At 37.2% G+C, this 22,090-nt stretch overlaps 1 protein-coding gene across 6 annotated transcripts in view; it reads right to left on the bottom strand.

Annotated features, from left to right (window-relative positions):
- Nucleotides 1–22,090, bottom strand: part of JPH1 (junctophilin 1) — an 82,397-nt gene that overhangs the window by 58,794 nt on the left and 1,513 nt on the right. For all 6 annotated transcript variants that reach the window (XM_032442765.2, XM_015855791.2, XM_015855790.2 and 3 more), the window contains exon 2: nt 15,808–16,564. In XM_032442765.2, the coding sequence (XP_032298656.2) occupies nt 15,808–16,564 (757 nt within the window). The remainder of the gene's footprint in view (nt 1–15,807; nt 16,565–22,090) is intronic.

Genomic DNA, 22,090 nt, shown 5'->3' with positions numbered 1-22,090 from the left:
CATTGACCCACTCCAGTGTATTTGATAGGAGAAAAAACAGTAGCGACAGTATATTGCTTCTCTACACACTGAAAGCTGAGTACTCCCCATACAAATACATGTATGTATAGAAATACAAATACAAATGTAAATAAATTTGGGTTTATAAGGGTTTCAGCTCACTAGCATGAGTTCTCAGATAAAATAACACCAAAAAGAAAAGGCAGACAGCTAAGTTTTGAGCACAATCAGCACTAGACGATAGACATACGTCCATGTACAGTGTAGAGAGCCAATGATAGCACAGAAAAGATGGGCTTCTGTATCTGCTGTTAGAGGACTATATTCCTGTCAAGCACTGATAAGCTCCACTCATGCGCTGCCTTATTTAGTCAGACTTCTTTGCTGACACACCAGTGCACAGTAACAAGTGTGCGTGATCTTTCCAGTCCAGAGAGGCTTCAGCTCCTCCTTTCACTAAGATCATAACAAATATTATATTGCTCAGTGCAATATACTAAGGTGTTATGGAAAGGTTTTATCTGGTCATTTAAGAACATGCTAACTGTAGTACAATTATATTCTCAATAGTACTTAATATGAGAACACAACTCAGAAAAATCTGAAAACCTGATCATAACAAAATGCAGACACTTTATTAATGGAGATATTCACTCTGTCCTAATCCCAAGATATTTATTTTACTATTCCACTCTTCAGAAGGCTAAGAAACATACTACATACTGCAAGGCATGAGAGGTGTTTAAATAAGCCAGTACCTTGTGAATACTATTTCAAGATTGAGCATAATTTGACAGTTTAGCTCCATATAAGTAATTCAACCAGAAGATTAAACTTCACATGCTTTTTACCTCATGCACCTGCATACTACTTCTGTTTTCTCTTTTCCTCAAGTAAATTTAGCTTGACTTATTCCATGGTATATCACATATGTAAAGAGAGCGCTTTTAGTAATGTTAAAACCCCGTATCTATTGCCTTTACAACTAATTCACTGGTCTCACACACTCATAACTAGAAGACTTCTTGTTTTGTTAAAGATATTTTAAAACAACCTGTATTTCATGACATCCCTTTGCTTTTATTAATGATATCACTATCCATTAGCTTGTATATCGTGAATATCCTTACAACTAAACTGCTACCAGTAAGATAAATTAGCAGAGAACATACCGCAGAAGCGTGCAGCTCTTCCGTTTTGTCATCATGTTTCACTTACTTGCTAACTTGTAAAATGAAGTAATCCGTGATGAATCTTTTAAGTCCTTAGCATGAATTAGCAAGATTCTGCTGTATATTATCTCACAGTTACTGTCAAAAGGTCGGCTCCTGAATACAGAGCATACGTTAAATTCTACATATTTAGCTGCCTTTGGAACTATGGCAATACATTCCATTAAAACTCACTCTATTGCATAATGCTATTAATCACGGTAGTTTAAATTCTTTTTAACAGAGCCTAAATGGGCTTCATCAATGTACAAGTGACCCAGTATTCATCAGGTACTATTCTTAAAGAAGGCTAGAATATGCAGTCTTTCCATTTGTACACTTTGAGAGTACATACACAAACTTGACTAGAAAATATGCACAACACAGTGGAACACTAAGCAAGTGTGCTCCACAACTGGAAGCTGGGCAGTTGTACTGACTCTCAGCTGGTAGGAGCCTCAAGAAACAAGGATGGTTTTCCATGGTACCACAAAAGTACAACAGATTCACTGCCTCAGAGAGAACCAAGATTGTATGCTCATTTTGTGCCCTCCTCAGCATTGCACAGTCCTTGTAACCTGGTCATATATTTCTAACTCTGTTCCTCACCATAATCAATTTGATGAAATTTGTGGCATGCTTGGAAGGTAAACTCATGTAACCAAGATCAGCTGTGCACCTGACGTCCAGCTTGTGGCTTGAGCGCACATACACTATGTGGCTCACAAGGCCAACTCACCTCACCCACAGGCAGCTCAGGGCTCAACAAATACTCGGGGGAAGAGCAGTGTGTGGGTAGGCTGCTGATCGAGTTATTTAGGAAGTAACAGCAACCCACTCTCAATCAAGATCTTTCCCATTGCTCCTCTTTCACACAGCTGTCTGGTTGTTGCTACCAGGATCTCACAGCGCATTCCATGCCCGCCACTGAAGACCCTTTGGGACATAAGCACAGCTAGGATCCAGCTGACTGAGTGGGTTCTACCACCTTCCTTTTCCTCAGGAGCTTCTGTCCCACCACATGTGTGATGAGCCACCCAGCATGCCCTGCCACTAGCAAAGTGGTATGCACACATAAGCAGGGAAATTTGGCACCATGATTTTGATGGCCTTCCAGAAACATCTGCTGGACAAGCAAAGCTGAAGCAAACAAACCATGCTGAACGCTTTTTATTTTCCCTGATCAGCTAGTAGGCTGAGGATCTTTACAACAGAAAAACAAATGCATTCCAAAAAGAAGCAATAGCAACCCATATGATCAGCTATTTCCAACATAAGGACATGAAATCTGTAAGTTATTTTTCTCACAAAGATGCAAAATCAGAAACGAGGTCCTCTAGTAGAGCAATAAAAACTGAGCTGTATCCGCACAGTTAGGCTTTTCAAAATCAAGCCTCCCTAATTTCCAGAAATATGGATATCCTTAGTAACTGAGCTGGCTTATCTTTCTAGAATTAATTCTGTCACTCCCACTTGTACTGAGCTGCACCATACTGAAATCTCAGGATTTTTTGGGACAGTGTGCAGAATGGCACAACATTCAGCAGGAGTAACAGGAGACAGAATGTGACACACTGACTCATTACAGAAGCTTTTAGTGTTTGGAAAGAGAAACGATTACATCTCAGGAAGTTCTATTAGTTCCTCTACAACTCATAAAATAAGACTAGAATTTTAGTCTTAGTGGGAATTAGGAAGAGCAGACACCTAGCACTGCATGCTGAGAACCTGAAGGTTTTGTTAACTGAGCTGCCTTTGTACATTCAACTCACCATCTCTCAAAATACACAACTCACAAAGAACACTGCTCCATCAGTGATGCCCTGGTATCATTGGAATCAGTGGGAGTTTTCCTGTTAATGTCAGCAGACCCAATGTTTAGCATTTTCAGCACAGGATTATACGAATAAATTAAAGATGACAGGTTACACTCACTCTTTCATGGGTGATAAGCCATTTAAGTGCTCTTTGATTAGAACTTTAGAAAGTCACGTTTTTCTTCTCCGTAAAAGAGTAACATCACAGGCACCATTTTAAAAGTGGTATTTTTAAAACATCTTGACAAACCTTTCCCCCTACACCTACTTAGCTGCAGGTTCCTCCCCTCAGAAGTAGCTGAGTAACAACAGTGATGAGGTGCTGATCATTGCATGCAAGATGACAAGCAGGCTAAGTTTGATTATTTCAGTCCTTTTATATGTGTATAGTGGAAAAGCTCCAGAGACTGGACAACCAAAGATAGATGAGTTCTTATTCACTCATCTGTAGGCACTGACTCTGATCAACCCCAAGCAAGTTAATATATTGGATATATTGAAGTATTTCAACAAGTGATGCCCAATTATCTTTCAGGATGTTCTCATGCCCTTTAGCCAGCTGGCTGTATAATAGTCTTTTCCCTTACTTGCTAATTGACTGCTCTGATGACATCATTTCCTTTTTTCATGCATTTGTTTTTCTCCTTTTTCATTATAGCTACACAATAGAAAAACAAACAGTGGAACGGATGTAGCTGCAGACTAAGGTGATGCTTTGTTGACCTTAGGATAGGAGCTAACTTGTCTCCTCACATTCGCAAAGAACAAACTTGCAGCCCAACCCTAGGCAATGTGATTATAGGCAGCAGCTCCACCACAATACAACCCCAGTCTCTTGCAGCAAAGAAAAAAAGCCAGCAATCTATAAATTTATCTCATCACACACTTTTGATCAGTTAATTATCTGCCCTTTTAAACTAAGCCTCTTTTTTTCCTTATTCACCAATGCACATAAAATCCTTTAAATTATACCATCTACTTTTACCAGTACTATTTATGTAGTCAAGTAGTGGAACGAACTACTTAAATAACTTCAGATCTTTAAGAGAAATTTAGAGGATAATCTTGAAGTGAAAAAGATTTAATTAATCTTACAGAAGATGAATGATTTTTCTCATATTCTCTTCCTCCAGAGACCTCTGGAACTAATTAACTCCTTCAAATCCTTTCACTTGTATGACTTAAAGTGTAGAAAGAAGACACCTAGCTTTACAGCTGGTCACGTTGACCAGATCTTCTCTTGTATTTGTAAAGATCTTTCTGGAAAGTGACTCATCTTGTTTTGGACATCTACAGTCTTCAGTAGAGATTTAAATTATCATTCATAAAAGAAATAACCCCCAGACAAAAAAAAAAATAATCATAAATCCAAAGAAAGCAGCAGACATACTATACTAGAGTGGCCAGAAAAGAAATAACACAGCATAAGAAAGAAGCAGCACTTTCAGATTTGGAAATGATATCAGTCATCAGTACATTCTACTTTTTGGATTACAAATAATATTTAATATTTAAAAAAAAAAGAAGGAATTAAAAACATACTTGAATCTCTGAAAGAAGGTCTGATGTAAAAAATAAATAAATAAATTTAAAAAAAGCTTTTCTTTTTCCACTGGATGTGATGTAAAATACAGATTTGTAAAATGCTTCACAGTATGAGAGCAGCAGCCGACAGAAATCGGATGGTTATATAATTTGGTGGTTAAGCAAAGATATTTTTAGTACTTTGCTAATCCATCTAATGCATTTCTTTCCAAGAGAAGAAAATGCATTATACTGATAGCAATAGGAGGGTCCAAAATGTAAGGATATAAACAAGGAATTTACTTTTTCTAGAAAAATGAGAAGAAAAAAGTATAAAATTCCCATTAATAGCATTCATTCCTAAGTAAGGCTGCTTTGTGGTTGGAAAGCAACTTATATATGACAATAACTGAATAGAAGAGCTAAAACAAATACTGAAAGCTTTCATAAATATTTCCCCAAACATCAATCCCATAACACAAACCAAGACAGCAACACCTCAAGCTAAACAAATAACTGCATAGACAATTTCAGTGCAGCATCTGGCAAAGTACACCAAAATGATTCCTCTGAACAGAACATATTCTTGAAAATACTGACCTGAATTAACACACTCCTTACCTGTTGTCTGAAACAAAACCAGACTTAGCTGCTAAAAGTTGTATTCAGTCTATTCCCAAGTTTCATTTATTAATAGATGGGAACATCAAAGTTGCCTAGAAAAGACAGCTGTTTCCTCAGCTGACTTGCACCTAAATAAATTGAACTTCTGTCTCCCTTGAAACTTTCATTTGAAAATGAGACAATTAATTGCCAAAATACAAAGGTAAAGAACATTGGAACATGCAAGTTGGTTCTATTGTGGAAGAGACAATTACTCATCTCAGTTTTAAATATATTACATCAACTGGTTTAACGTTTAATAGTGAGCATTTTCGAAATGCAAATAATCCAGAGAAAACTGCTACTTTATTTCTGGTCAAGTGTATTGGTGCAAAACCAAAACTATTTCCTGAAATAAGCACTATGAAGTCACAGACTGACTTGAATATATAATTTCACATATGAGGATAACCATTTTCAAGATCAATTCATTCTCTTTTTTCAGAGAAAATTATCTCTTCCATTCTCAAATATACTGAAAGCAGAACACAATTCCTTGAGTAGTGAGGGGCCTTGAAGAAGCAAATGAGGCTCCTGAGAACAGCTGAAGCTGCCTTTTCTCAGACTGGTCCCTCAGAACATCATTAAGGATGTTCTTTGAACCACTGAACCAAAAATGCCTCTGCATTAAATCTATTGTGAAGTATCAAATAAACATAAAGACAGGTACCATAAGGAAGCCAGTTCTCAAGTTTTGCTACACCAGTATCTGTACAGTCCTTTCTGAAACCCCAAAGCACAGCTTATTCATTTTTCTTGTCAAAAATGTAATACTGTTCTTTTCTGAAAGGATTCCAGTCAATCTTAACTCTGTGGGAAACAGAGAAAATCCAGATGTCAAAGGAGTGTTAGAGATTTCTGAAAGCTTACCTATCTATGTGTTCTGAGCTGCCTGAAACTCCTTTGCAATGCTCACTTACTGTAGACTCTTGGCAAAAGTTCATCTTATCATTCAGGAACTGTATCTCTCACAACTTATTAACAGACCTCAAGACCACTTAAACAATATTTCAATCATCACAGATGCAAACAGCAGACAAATGGATGGTGAATTATATCTCAAAGCTGAACCTTAAGAGTGAACTGTTAAAAGCCACCTAGAATATATGCTGATTAAAAAAATAATAATTAAAAAAAATTAAAGAAAAATAATGTCAAATTTAGGACAAACTCCTTCATGAACATTATAATTGTCATTCTTCCTCATCACTTTCTGCAGTCACCATCCAGAACCACAGCAGGCTAAAAGCTAAATGCATATCTGCTTCTCTAAACCCCCTGTTAACAAAGGCTAACAAGAAGCTGCACTAAGCAGTTAGTCCATCAGAAACTTATTACATTTACATATATAGACTATGATAGGAAAATCTTCAGTATCTTTTCTCTATAGCAGTAAGTATAGATAATTATGTTTGTATAAATTTTAATCATTAGCAGGATGAGAGCATTTTTTGCTGGAGTAACCTGAACTGTGAGCATATAACGCACACACTAATGTTCATTTGTCCCATTTCAGTCTTCAAACAAAACCTTATTCTGAAAAAGGTATAAACCCCGCATTAGGAAAAAAACAAACAACAAAACAAAACACTGATCTGGCACCAGTTAGTGATGCCCTTTAGCCACCAAAGGAAGAAAGGGAAGGACTTTTTTAAAAGAAGCTATCAACAACTGCTTCAATATATCTATATAAATCAAACAACTGGAATATCAGAAAAGCTCACCAGCTTATCTGCTCTGTTGATATTTGCAGAATTGACAAATGCTATTCCCACCTTCTTTGTAACTCAATTTCAAAAAAAACATGCTGCTTTCTGAATCAGAAAACAATCCCAATGACTGACAACCTATGTGTGTATAATATTTATATAAACAGAATGTGTGCAATTATTGGATTTTTAGTAGAACTAAAATTAACAACTTGGTCAAGCTATATTAAGGTAACGGCAGTACTCCAGACAGTAGACATAAGAAAAAGACATCCTAATGCTCTATGTTCCAGTCCATCTTCACAAAGCATTCTGACAGCTGGCATCTCCTTACCCAAATTATTACATTTTGGCTTCCTTAGTATACCTGAAATACATTTTTTAATCTTATGGCTAGGCAGTATGTACTTCGTCTTCAAGATATTCCTAAGATGCCTATACAATTGATATCATAAATTCTAGAAAGGGAGCTTAAAAAGTGAGCTTGTGTTGAACACACACGCAGAGACAGTTCCTATGAAGCTATTATATCTTTTGTCATAACTAAGATCTATTAATTTTACTCTTCCTGCAAAGTTTCTAACAGTGACAGCTATAAAACTTAAGCTCACAATAAGCAGCTATGAAGTACGTCCACATCAGCCAAAAGAGTGCCTTATCAGAAGGACATCTTTGAATCTTGCTTCTTCCCACATTTGCATTATAAGTCCTTCTGCATAGCTTTAGGACTGATGTAATCTCATGCATTTTTCTTCTGAAATGACTTAAAAATTCAGAGAAAGAGAAGATGGTTGTAATGAATCACCCCAGAATCTGAAAGTGAGGTAAAAGCGGAAGCAGAAAACATTCTCTCCTTCATCTTACACGTCAGCAAACTGATGAGTGTAAAATGGAGGTGGTACACTGTAGTAGTATGAAGAGTAAAGAAGCCTAAATGTCAGCCTATCAGACTCAGAGGGATAAAAGAGAAATATATGCCTTTCTTTTTATGCTCCTAGAAGACAAGAGTGGAGAACTCTCGTTTAACTGGTTTTGTATTAGAAACATAAGAAAATTCCTGATTTTCAAATAGAATGTAGTAATACCATTACTTTCAAACAATCTGTTTTTAAGGTACCAAGACTGAAATACAGCAATTTCCTTATCAGAAACTGCCTGGAACCCACATGGAGGAACACAGGAAAAAGTAAAAGAATAATTAAAAATCAGAATATAATACATACAAGTTTATATCACCATTTTAAGCATTGGGAAGGCCAGCCACTGGATACGCACAAGGTCTTAAGAACCACTTACATTCATGAAACATCTGGGAAAAATGTGTCTACAGCTAAACAACAGAATCTGTGAATGGCGTTACACAACAGAAAACTTGCAGATCCCTCTTTAAAGACAAATGAAGTTCAATTTAATCCTAAAAGTGAAGCGCAAGGCAGAACAATATCCCCTCACACAAAAACAGACAGGATTTGTGGTGAGCTCAGGAATGATGTAATCCTGGGATGCTACATCTATACAGACCTGGGGAAGCATCAAAGGGGAATGACAAGAATAGTCAACAGTATGTTGGAAATGATATAAATTTAAATGGTTTTGAGAGAATACAAGCTCATAGAGGAGAAATCTACTTCTACTAGAGATCAGCTCTTCCACCTTGCACTTGAAAGCAGAGAACCACAGAATAATGAAGAAGCACATAAAAGTATCAGCAGAATAGTAATAAAAGAGGAAAATAATAATGAAGTAGTCAAAAGACGGCAGACCAACACATGGAAGTGTAAACCAATGTTTGTTACATGCATTAATACAGAAAAAAAAATGTTTTAATTGCTAGAAAAAAACAAAAAATGCATCAATGATAAATTAATATTCAAGAAAACAGCATCACTCAATGAATGACACCAGTTTTCATGGAATTAATAAGTTATTATTTGGAAGATATTCTATGAGATCAATACAAGGGGCACAAACTACATCATTTGAATGACTTTTGTTGTTGTTAACTGAAAAACATTCTACCGTACAGAATGTTACAGTTAAAAACTGCAAATTTCCTTATTTCTTTGAAGAGCAAAACTGAGAAATGTCTGTATTAATTGATTTAGTCTTTGATTGAAACATCAAGTAAATTTCTGTAGCTTGCACTAGCACTACACTAGCCTTATGCATATAAACCAGCAAAGATATAAAATACCTTTGTTTCTGAGTATGTTTTATATACAGTGAGTCTCATGCCTTTACCCTGTGGATCACATGTGACTGACCACTGCAAACCATACAGATTTTATATTTTAAATGGAGTTTTCTTTCAATCACAGAAATTCCCCTGAAAGTCAGTGGAGACAGATGTTGTTGGAGGCTTAGCTTTTGAACAACTGTGGTAATACACACAGATCAAAACTGAGATGCTGTGTAACTGACAAGAGTCACAGTAACAGCTCATCTAATTCTTTGTCCACCAGCAAACGAACACAATCAACAAAACAAAACTGTCTCTTACTACTATGACTCAATACAATCAAAAACTTATTGGGTTTTTATGTACATCTGCTAGACTACCACTGTATGATTCAGCTCCTAAACCAAGTATTCTGGAAAATGAGCAAAAAATCCTTATCCATCTAAACAAAGAAGCATTTTAAAGAGTTTATATATTTTAAAAACAAATGACACAGAGCTTTTCCTTTCATGCTTAGTTTAAGCAGTATTGCAATGTCAGCTTATGTCTTGAAAGAAAAGAACACTTTCAACCTTAAGCTATAAATCTCTAGATTTTAAGCAAGTTAGAAAAGTAACTGTGGGGTAACAAAATCTTTGTCTACTACAAGCTAATAGTGAGACCAATCATACTCCTGAACTGGCTGCACTTTATTTGCTGTTATAGAACTGTTCCTGAAGGTATTGAGAAATGCTTGTTTGCTTCCACACTAGAATCAGTGCAGGCCTTTCATTTTTATTTTTATTTTTATCTTTTTTCTGTTAATATTAATATTCAGACTTTTGGTTGTAAATAAGTGTACTTTGATATAGGCACTTTAGGCTTTTAAAATTTTTGAGCTGAATGTTAGCACAGTAATTTTATACATTTTCAGCCATGAAATCTTCCTGCATTAAATATTAAGAAAGCAAACCTGAATAAAGAAGCTTATACAGTTTGTTATTTCAAAGACATCGTTATTCATGCCATGGCAAATAATGGAGAAATGGTCTAAAACTATATTCTTTTACCAGAGATCTGAGGGAAAACATGCCCCACTGAAGTCAGTGTTGTAACTCACAGGATCCAAAGAACACATAGTTTCTTCTGAAGGATGCAGAACTAACATGAAAATTACTACCCATTGTAGCAGAAGGCTTACTTTTGCATTCATTTTGTTACACAGAATTCACTTCGTTGCACAGCATTTTGTTACATTCAAATATACTGTGTAGAGAAGTGATTAAAACTAAATGTTTTGAACCTAAGCAACTTCATACTAAAGCAGTTTATATAAAAACATTCAGTATTTGATGGATCCTGTGCCTCAACACAATGCTCATATTTCAGCTATAATAAGTAAAGCACCTCAAAGATGTGCAGAGCAATAGTCTTGCAAGTGTCCCCTTCAGTTTCTTAAGTAAAGCAAGCTTGGTAAAACTGGTCAAATCCACCACAGAAAGCTGTATGCTGTGCACATTTTTCAGCACTGGCTGGGAGTTCTGGCAGCTGCAATCTAGAGTGAACACAAACTGTAGGACTCCACACACCTCACTGTAGTTCTTCCTGGAAATCAGTCTGTTAAGGTCAAGCTAAGAGCAGTGGTCAGACAAGGCCTGAAGGAACTAGCTACTGAGCTCTTCCTTTAAATAAATCCATCACATGCAGCACAGCATACCAAAAATTTACTCACAATTGAGATTATGAGAAAGCTAAGTGCTGCCCTACTGCCACCGCTGTGTTCTGGGGCAGACAAGTGAGCAGCATGGTTCAGAGCAGGCTCTGCTCAATCTTTAAGCCAATGCTAAGCTGACAGGCCCAGGCCTGGCTGGTGCACTGCCAGGACAGGCTCTCTAAATTATCCTCAGCACTGAAAATGTCACAAGACAGCTACCAGCTCCAGAAGGCCACTGTAACCCCATGCATAACTGAATCCAAAGGCATTGTGTTGGGTCGCAGCTCACAGGCCAGCCCTCCCACCCCATCCTCCTGTGGCCCTTCCACCAGACTGAGGCCACTCAGCAGCAGCCCCACAACACAAAGCTGGCTGCCTGCAGCACACAGTCAGACCCAGAGTTTCAGCAGTTTATACAGAAATATAAAGGCTGTACCTAAGCTGTAGCATCTGTGGACTTGTACTCCAACACATTAAAAATAAAATTGAGTAGTCAGAAAAAGCTGCTGTGAGAAAGAAATGGCCGCAGAAAAGGCACTGCTTAATCCCCCTTAGAAGTGATCCCTGACTGGATGCTTGCATTGTAATGCTATCTGAGCACACACACCTAATTAACAAGGAGAAACTGCTCTATATTACTAGCTGCACATATTAATTTTACTGCTATCTTGATCTCAGGCCCTTTCACAGACATGCCAGCTTCCATCTATTTGGTGGACATTGCCATTTTCCCAGACTGCAAGGTCTTTAGTCTGGGTGATTTGCTTGTACTGTGCCTAACACAAAGGCACCATTATGCCAGAGTCAAACCTCAGGTGCTTACACAACCAACACTCCTGACAATGTAACTTTTCAGATGGGCAAACAGTCTTGCAGCATATTGTGACAATACAAATTATTAAATTATTCCAAAGAGTTTTGTTTTATAAGCTGAAAGATTAATGGAGAACAAGGAAAAGATCAACAAGGTAATATTTTATATCCATTCATTTCTTTTTTTTCCCCTTTCTCTCCACTACCGCTATCACTCAACTCCTATTTCTTTTACTGTCATTTTATCTTGTCTTTTTTATGTACTTGCAAAGCTCTTTTTTCTCCAGAGAGGCAATGCTAAAAGGAGAACTTCTAGTTGAGCGTTAGCTAGGAACAATCTGGAGGGAGAAAAGATTGGCTCTGAGCTCTCAGTTCTGAACCTGTAATTCTGACTTTCCTAGAGAGAATTTGGCACATGAAAGACTGCCCATAAACAAACATCATTCTTTCTGGTTCCAGTGCTATATATTTACTCACAGCATTCTCTTCTTTAAAAGCACCCAGAGATGCTCAGCATAAGAAAGCAGGTTATATTCAAATCCTAAATTGAATTCCAAAATCACTATAGTTTATACCATCAAAAGTAGTGATGGAGGCAAAGTTAATAATCTAATTGCTCTTCCAAGGAGGACTTAAGGCATTTTCTTACTGTAAAAGAAGTGTTGTAATATAATTCTGGTAAGCAAAAACAAAGTGAAAAGAAAATCCAGTCTCTCATACTGAACTGCCAAAGCATACCTCTTATAAGTAAGAAACATAATGGGAATAAAAAGGAAGTTCAAAGTCCTTTCAGTGAGAAGTATCTGGTATCTAATTTGTTTGTCTCTTGGTTTGGTAAAATTTGGAGATTTTTAATATCTTCCAAAAGGTAAAGTACATATTTTATATCTAATTTACCTCTGTAATTCCCCCAAACCTAGGATTTTTGTATTTATACCTTAATATTTTAAGTATAGTTACCAACACTACAACGTACAAACTAAATTCCCAGGTTACACTATCACTCTAAAAACACTGTTATTCATTGCTAATGTGTAACCTGTTTTGGACAGAGATCTGGGTAGCAGAGGCTTGTAATTATTTGCCTGATATGCCAGTTTTCCATACACTTCACATTCTTATAAAGCTTCCTCTTCTGTCTTTTCAGAAACACCGCTGCTGTAACTAAACACTTCAGTACAGATACCTCAAAACCCCAAAGGCTGAGTCAAGAGAGCCACTGTAAATTCACGCTCGGAGAAGCTACATATAAGCCAACTTTTAGATCTCTATTCATACATCAAACTGTCATGATAGAGAAAGGGTGACTACACAGATTATTAAGGACTTCTTGATATTGAAGGGCATCAAGAATATAAAGCAAAACAGTGGCTGATCTTGCTGATGACTGCGTGGACATCTGCAACAGGTCAAACTATCAGCCAAACCTGACACGATCAGCAGGCAGCTATGAAGAGGAGTATGGTTTCATTTGGCTCAGCAAACATTTAGGGAATGAACAGTACAGCAGCAAGAGCAGACAACCTGAAGGGAAGGTGTCTGACTATGGAAAGTTAGGGTTTGTAGCTGTTTGGAATAGAAAACCATGTGTGTGTGTGTCAGAGGAAAGGTGTACGTAGAATGATCTTCCACAGTGGAAATCTACAGTGAGTCAGAATGCATTGCTGCTGACATACATCAGTCAGGTTATACGCACAGAAAGTTTTAAAGGCCATATGGGTAGAATCATAGAAAATATGTATCCGTATTATATGTTAGAGAAATGAAAGAGTGGCACTCCTGGATTTCTCCCTCTCCATCCACCCCATAATAGTGATCATTAGGAATCAGACAAGACAACTGTTATCTAAGACACTGCAGGAAAATTACTGTCTGAGAGATGGGTGCAGCTAAAGTCTCTTCCTAATCTCTGATCACCTAAGTAAAGGAAAGTAATTGCTCAATTCCCACCACTACACTTCTAGCACAGTGAGTATCTGCAATATTCTGCATCAGTAATAGGGTAATCTCACCGTAAATCAAAGGTATTTCATTTCTGTCAACTAGACAGCAACAGTTATCAGTTAGCAATCACAAATCGATAGTGAATGTCAAGTCTCCAGATGACAGAAGCAAGTTCTCTTATTCTGAAACAGGACTAATCCAGTCAGTCTGGAATGCTCTTCTAGAAACTCTTCCAGATGATCTGACTCTTGGATAGTCAGTATTATTGACTCTGCCAGCATGCCAGTCCCTTAGTTCACATAATGCCATGGACTTGCTCCCAGTTGTTGATCCTAAAGGGAATTCTGAAAACTTGAGAGATGGGAAGCATCACGTCTTCTCTACTACATGAATCCCATATGCACTCACAAGAGAAGTTGATGTAATATTTATGCTTGATGTTGTCCGATTAGGTCAGGCCTCTTTGCCTTTGACTCTGTGCCAGTACAGTCAATGGCTGCTAGAAGAGTGGAAACTTATACCTGCAACCTTGATATCAGTACAGGTAGTCATAGGACTGTGTCTGACAGATACTCAACTGAAAAAACAAAGATGCAGTCCATAGTCACAGGTGCACTACTATAGATGACTTCTCTTGTCCTGCTTTCAAGAATTTCTTTTCAATAAATAAACACTTATAGCCCCAAAGAAGAAGCAATTTGAGAAGAAGGAACAGCAAACAAAAAACTTTAGAGACATATCTCTTCCTAAGGAGGAAATGCATACAACGCACCTTGTATCTTAAGGATCTCAGACCATAGTTTTGTTAACAGCTTTATATTGACTCAAAGTGGTGATTATCCTATCCACACATTCTGTCACTCATTTTTGAGAACTAGGGCTTATGAACTGACAAAACATGAATGGGATCCAGGAACTTCTTAAAGTTAGCTATTACGGCTCTGCTTCACTAATGTGGCATGCTGTCATATAATGCCTTACATGTATTTATAGAAGCAGTAGAGTATATGCTACTCTCTAGTTACTTTGGTCACCAGGGCTCATAAAGCTTCTTGAACAGTACACTAAATTCTTCATATTTATGTCTCAACTACTTTTTGCTATGAGCCATCCATGTATTTCAGCTTTCCCACATATGTAGTTTTCAGTCTTTTCTGTATTCTTGACAACTGTCAGAAAAAGGAGAGTCACTGAACATACACTAGTGACCATACTAAATCAGGAATCAGTTGTTCAGCTGTAAGTGTAATGTGACAGCCTCTTTCTAAAATAGCAGGAAGATTTTCTTTCATGCACATTTCTGGGTTCTTTTTTTGGTCCGCAGCATATTTCAAGAAAAGCCCGCCTGAGGAAACAGACCAAAACCAACAACAGAGAAACTGCCACAGAAACTTATCTGAAGGCATTAAAAATTAAATAGCTTCATAAAGAGCTCCCAGTCTCTATAGTAAAACCTATTAACACTGTCTAGACTGATCTAATTTATAACAATTCCATTTCAGATAACCGTATGGTTGTTGCTGAAGTGACACTTTTCCCTAATCATACTCTTCCACTTTTCCCTTCCATCTCAAAAACTTGATGGTGGGGAGAAGCCCAATGTTATTTGAAGTGGTAGTCACAAAAGCCAGATGAATTCACACTGCAGGAGAACTATGCCTCAGAGCTAAAGAAATCTCACACAAACCTTTTCAGCAGATACTCTTCTGGCAACTGAATCAACAGCCTCTAAGCACAAAAGCCTCAACCATTATTCTTACACTGTTCGCACCACACTCCCTCAGATAACTCTTGCATGTTAAGATCCCCAGTGGAAAATGCACAATTTTAGACTCTCAGATGATTCCCCAGAAGTTATCTATATAGTAAGCATAAGCGGAGGACATTTATATAATTTTGTCACTTCACATTCCCCACATAATTTCATACATTTCCTTAGCAGTTTCATGTTCCATGCAGTAACGACATACTGCAGCAGCTCGACTTATGGCAAACATGTATGAACGTGGACATTCACTTTTATGGCATATTATGGAACATATATGAATAGCTATAGTCAAGTAAGTTGAGATTCTAAGTTTTATATGTCTAATTTAAGTAAAGCCAATAGGTACTCATCTGAAACTGAAAGACAATATCTAAACACTTGCACTTCTGAATACTTTGTCAACAATAAGAGCTCACTTTTTTTTTTTTTTTTTTTTTTTTCCCCTGAGAAATCAATGACAAGCAAATATATTTTGCAGTAACATACCTTGAAGTTGCAATTTCCACTTTCGTTCTTGCCATGGCAGCCGCTCGCTGTGCACCCTCTATTGCTCTATCCACCTTTTCTCTAGTTTTTGTGTTTCGTATTGGTATAAGTTGCTTTCTTATTCCACGAACCAAAACATTATTTTTATATTTTCCTTCTTCTTTGGTGCCATCTGGAAACATGGTACATCCATACCCGTGCCTCCTATTATTTAGCCATTCTCCTTCATATTTCATGCCATTTGAACGCTCACTAACACCAAAACCACTGCGCTTGTCATTCTTCCATTCACCCATATAGGTTTCTGTCGTGGTGGCATCAACGTGGTCTTCCATAGGACAATAATCACAGTCACCGTCTCCAAAACTAATTGTAGAGTTGGCATCACTGGAACTAATTCTACTCATAGCAGCATCACTCCTGACAGAGCTCCGTTTGCTAGATATCGAGGATCTAGATTCAGATTTTCTAAGTTTTATACTACCAAGAAGGGATCCTCTTCTGAATAAGCCTCCTTTTTTCTTAATTCCCATGGCTTCTGCTTCACTGTGAAAATTGAGCACAAAACCTCCTCTTGTTCCAGCTGGACTGTCTGAAGTGATGTCATGCAGAACGGTGCCATTGCTCTGCTCACTTCGAAGTGAAGCTAGAGATGTTCGTAGAGGTGAACGGATCACAGTTGCCATGCCATAGGGTACACTCTGACGTACACCATATCCATGCCGCATTCCTCCTGTCCACTGTCCCTGGTATGTACCTTTTAAAGTAATTTGCAGAAATTAAATTTAGGAAGTTGTAGGAGACCTACTAGTCTACATTCAGTATGCTACCAGCAACACTACACTGTTAAGTCTGCTTATGGAAACCAGAAACAGAAGAAAAAAATTACAGCACATGGCACTACATAAAATACTTTTTGTTACTCATTTTTTCATAAATCATTTTTCCCCTTACCAAAGCCCTTGCTTTCCAAGCTGCAGTAGTTTATTTTGACAACTAAAACACTGTAGCTATCATCATATGTGTTTTTTGAACAGTTCTGCCCATGGAAGAAATTTCAAAAGAAATCTGAAAGGCAGAACTCCCTCAATGTTTTTTTAAAGTGATCAATGAAGAAGAGAGAGAAGGGTGGAGGGAAAGAAAGCAGAGAGGAAGCAGAGCACTTGGGCTCTGGCCTCCAGCTGCTCATAAAGAGAGTTAGTGGGATAAGTAAACATCCTGTTTTTTTAAGACAACGGCAGACCTCACCGTTGGGACATATTCAACAACCCACCGAATTGTTTTGATCCCAAGGACTACCTAAAGACCGCTGTTAAAAAGCCCTATTGTACAATCAAACGTTTTAAAAAGATTTTGGATGTATTTGAATGGAAGTAAAGGATAAAACCCTACAAACAAAACCTCTGTATATATTGCTTTCTATGAACATTTTTTTGTATACTCAGTATCACAAAGTACACTAGCTACCTAAGATATTGGCAGTATAAAGCAAGCTACACTTTAGCTATCCTTTCTGAAGGACGAGTCACAGGAAAGTAGCGGACTACCTTCACTGCCACCTCATCTGTTGAGTAATCCCCAGAAGAGTAGGTCCTTTGCTTGAGAAGAAGCTGAACTTGGGTTTAATGATAAAAAAAATATTCAAGCTATTTGACAGTTATCAAAAATACAAAAGGCTGATGTGACATATAAAAATACAGTCAGACTATTTTTCTATTTACATTCTGCAGTATGTTGTGACAGAAATCAGAAATGCGAAAGCTTTTCTACTCTTTGCCTTCCATTTGTGCTGCAGTACATACAGAAGACGAGGCAGTAATAGACAGAGTATGACACACCACCCTATCTATAACTACATTCCATTGTTTATACTGTGACCGTAATTATTTTTGAGTATTTTTTCAAAAAGCAGTACAAAGAAGAGCAACATGGTATTTGGTATGAGAAGACATGCTTATCTGTGTACAGGCAAAGCTGTATCTGAGCCAAGAAACAGCATTATCATCAGATTACTGTTTCAGACAATTTTATTTCTTGTGTTCTCAACAAGCATTTTCATTTTGATAAGACACACACTCCCAGGCACGTTTTGACAAGACACACTCCCATGCCTGGGCTCTGAAAGCCAAAGGAAGGTGTGTGAGGTGCCTCAAACCTGGCAAAAAGAAGACAGTTGCTTTCTAAGATCATTTCATTCTAATCCCTATGAAATTTCTTTAAAACAGGGGAAAAAAAGAGAAAAAAAAAAAAAAAGAGGTTTCTCACCCACCTACTATTTCTTTTAAAAGCTATTTTGACTCTGAATATTCATACAGAAGTATGATTAAGCTCTCCCTAAAATATCTTTGAGTTCATTCTGCTTTAACTGAATACATATTAGAAATCATTCTTCAGAGAACTAAGGATCAAACATTAAATTCCATGACTGAATAAAGTTCAGTAAATATATTTGTGAAATACCTACAGTTCCAGATGTAGCTCAAAGACTCAATTGCTTTGATATTCAATCTCCTTTGTATAAGCACGGTTATAAGCACAGTATTTTGGCTGTGCTGATGTCAGTTATCTATTGATTACTGTTTTACTGTATTACCTCTCTTCAGCTAAGCTGCATTTCAACGTTAACATGCAATTACATTCACATTTGTGCCATTTCTTCCTTATATAATACAAAATAGGTTCAAGAAATTCTACTAAGTGCTAAATTCTACTCAGGTTTTTGTTTTAACAGATGGCTGCTGACATAAACCAACAACTTTCTTCATTTCTTTGTCATTCTCTGTATCCTGGATACCTACTGCTGTGTTGCTTGTAAGGGTGCTCAATCTAGAAACATGATTATTTTAAAAAACCCAGCATATGGAGAAGAACAAATAGACACAAGCACAAAACACCAATATGACATATCCTGAAAATACTGCAAGAATACAGACATATAGTAGTTTTTTTTTTCTTAATTAAACAGACATTTCACAGAGATATATTAATTTTTATGAGCATAAATGACTACAGTTTGTCCTTAATTATAACTGGAAAAGCCATACTACTGTAATGACTTGCTGAAGCTAAGAATCTGGCAAGGTACACTGCACTGCTACATGAAACAATCCAGTATTCTGCATCAGTTCATTAATTTCATTTGAAAATAATAAATCCAATTCTAATTGTGATTATATCCCAGAATTATATTACATCAGAGTAACTGTGGCTTGCCACGTTGCTATTTGAGCATCTGACTCAAAGCAGAGAGAATGTCTTCCAGCACAGGATTTTATAGAAGTAGAAACGACCATGGCCTGCCTATGCTGTATTTTTTCTTACTAATATTTTGACTTGAAAATACAGAAAGCTCAAAAATATTTCATCAAATTATGACTCACATTTTTCCCTGCTCCTTAGACAGAAGTAGTTACTGTTGCCCAAAAGGGTATTACAATGAGGACAACTGATGTGCTGTTGTTTGCTTGTCAGATTTTTCTTTCTGCTAGGCCAATAAAATCAATGTCAGTTTCTTCTAAAGAGAAAAGAGCAAATGAGGCAATGGAATATTTATAGTGAACTGGTTCTTGGAAGATATTTAGTTGGAATTTTATGCAGTCTTGCAGGCCACAAGAATTTTTTTTTAATACCATTAATTCGTAAAAGAAAAGATTTTTATACTAGTGCTAGAAAGCTGATGCTTTCCTTGATTTTTTTTTAACTTAAATGTTAAAGGAAAGATATTTAATGTTACATAGAGGACAGTTTACAGAATACAAATGCAGCAGACCTGTAGAATCATAAAATGGCCTTGGTTGAAAAGGTATCTACCTGGCTCTATACCTTTTCAAATCCATACAAATATGAATGATAATACCAACACGTCTTTTCTTGTTTCATCTTATATTATAATACACTGTCTATAGCAGTTCCACTGAGGATCAACTTCTAAAATTTTAATTACCACTGTAATTACAAAGCTAATTTAAAACTGTTTTTGACCATATAACAATAACTTCGTTCAGTTTCACTTTCTAAAAGCCAGGCTCGGTGTCCATTGTAACAGAAAAACAACAGCCGTTCAGCAGCAGCTTCTACTGACTGTGGTGGCCCTGAGAAGGTGTTTATATTTTCAGCCTGAGAACTAACAAAAAGTGTGCTTTAAAATGTTATTTTTGTTGACAAATTGCTCAAAGGTAGAATGCCATAACCTGTCTCCTTAGAGTTACATCATGTCACCCTTCCCCAGGCTCCCAAGTGTATCTTAGATGCATTAATGCCATTGCCTACTTGTGGCTCAAATGCAAAACTGTGCTGTGTAAAAAAGCAGAGTGGCCACTGCACTAGGAACTGCTTGACCTACTAGTAACCTTTACATTCATCTTCTGTGGTTTAATAATTTAGGTGCCACCTCAATGTTTTTACATGCTCTTCAGACTAAACGTTAGATAAACAAACACCTAGAAAGCTGACTGCTTAGAAATCAATGAATGCATGCACTGCTGATGGCCTTTTCTTCACATGCATTTGCCAGTGATGCCTACAGATCAACAACACCAGCTCCTACAGCAGGACTCCTGTTACTGCTACTGCTGGCAGGATCATAAGGTGCTAACTAATTTACACGTACTGAAGCAGCAAATTAGGCTGCAGTCCCTCTGCAGGTGGGTGTAAATAGTAAATACCTGTAAATAGTTCTCAGGTAGGGTAGTGGATTTACATGGATCCAATGAAATCAAGGCAGCCTGGAAAAGGCACAGAACTCCAGATCATTGTAGGGTGCAACCTGAAGGGTCACTTGAAGGCCAAGCATAAGCATGCACAATGAACAGGGGACCATGATCTACATGTAACTCAGTGTTTTTCTCAGTGTTCATACTCCTTTCCCCTTCCTCAACTTCAATTACTAATATCATCAAAGCAATTAGAAATATATAAAAAATAATAATAATAGAAAAAGAAGAAAACACAGCAGTAAAAAGGCTCCTATTTTAGTGAGTTTGAAAGCAAAGTTGCAATTTGCATAGTAAAAACCACCATTTTCCAATGCCAGTATTCTCAGAAATAGCTTTCCTGTAATTACTTCACAGCATGTTAAAGGCACATATGTAAATCTGGTTGCCTTGTAAAGGCATTTCAGACATTCTTCTAGTGTGCAGATTTGTCCATTGTACCCAGAGCATGAAAACAAAGATCCATCTGCAGTCATCTGACATATCACCTGGCTTCATTCACAAATGTTTCCATTACAATCAACGGGATTCACACCTTCCCTCCACATGAATCAAAACGTCTAAAAGACCTTGCTAACAGATTTCAGTTAATAAAAGTAAATAATTTACAGAGGAAGCTGTACATACCAAGTGCTGTTTCAGACAAGGGGCCTCCTGTTGGTTTAAAGCCTAAACATTTACAGAATTTACCACTGAATCATCAGTATTATACTGAAACGAAAAGTATCCACAAGAAGTCTAAAGACAGAGATACAAGAAACTTCAGTTTGTGAAACTCAGTAACAATTTACTTCTCTGGAAAGCAAAACCAACTAAACAATAACAATAACCAAACAAGACTATGGCCACTTAGAATTCTACTTCTGAGTTACGAGACAAAGTAATTCTGAACAAATTTCTAAGTCTATTGTGCCTTGAAAAGGAAACTGAAATTCTATCTATGTGAGTTTGGTGAGGCTCTCAAATCCTCAAGACAATAACCAATAATCAAGGGGATTAGAAGAGTCCTGGGTACAAAAACCACAACACTGCATTCTCTCATAGAAATGAATCTCACCCAATTCACTACACCCTGTATATCAGAAAGAGCAGAAAGGGAAAGGATTCCATCTGTAAACACCTTCTGCATAACACAAAATCACCCATTCTCTGACATTATTTGTACAGTTCTATCAGAAATCTCTTAACAAAACTCCCTAAAGAAACCAGCGATCAGCATCATTCAACAGATCTGATACCTGGTCCTTTAGTCTCATCATTATGAAGTTACAACTTACCACTAATTTTGTTAAGTTCTATTTCTTGCACGTTACAAACACAGTTTGCTCAACACAGCAGCAAGCAGCCTTTCCATTAAAAAATAAGCACATCTCAAATCCTAAAACTGAGATCAGCTCTTTCCTTTACAATGGGACAAATCAATCACAAAACAGCTTGGGTTGAAAGGGACCTTAAAGATCACCCAGTCCCAACCCCCATGCCATGGGCAGGGATGCCACCACCAGATCAAGTTGAAGAGCAGTTCCATGCAAGTTGAAGTGGCACTTCCACTGATGCTGATAATGTTACAG

This window comes from Coturnix japonica, chromosome 2 (genome assembly GCF_054131305.1).
Source record: "Coturnix japonica strain WE chromosome 2, WE-NBRP24, whole genome shotgun sequence".
Classification (NCBI taxonomy): domain Eukaryota; kingdom Metazoa; phylum Chordata; class Aves; order Galliformes; family Phasianidae; genus Coturnix; species Coturnix japonica.
This window is presented reverse-complemented; position numbering and strand designations above follow the sequence as displayed.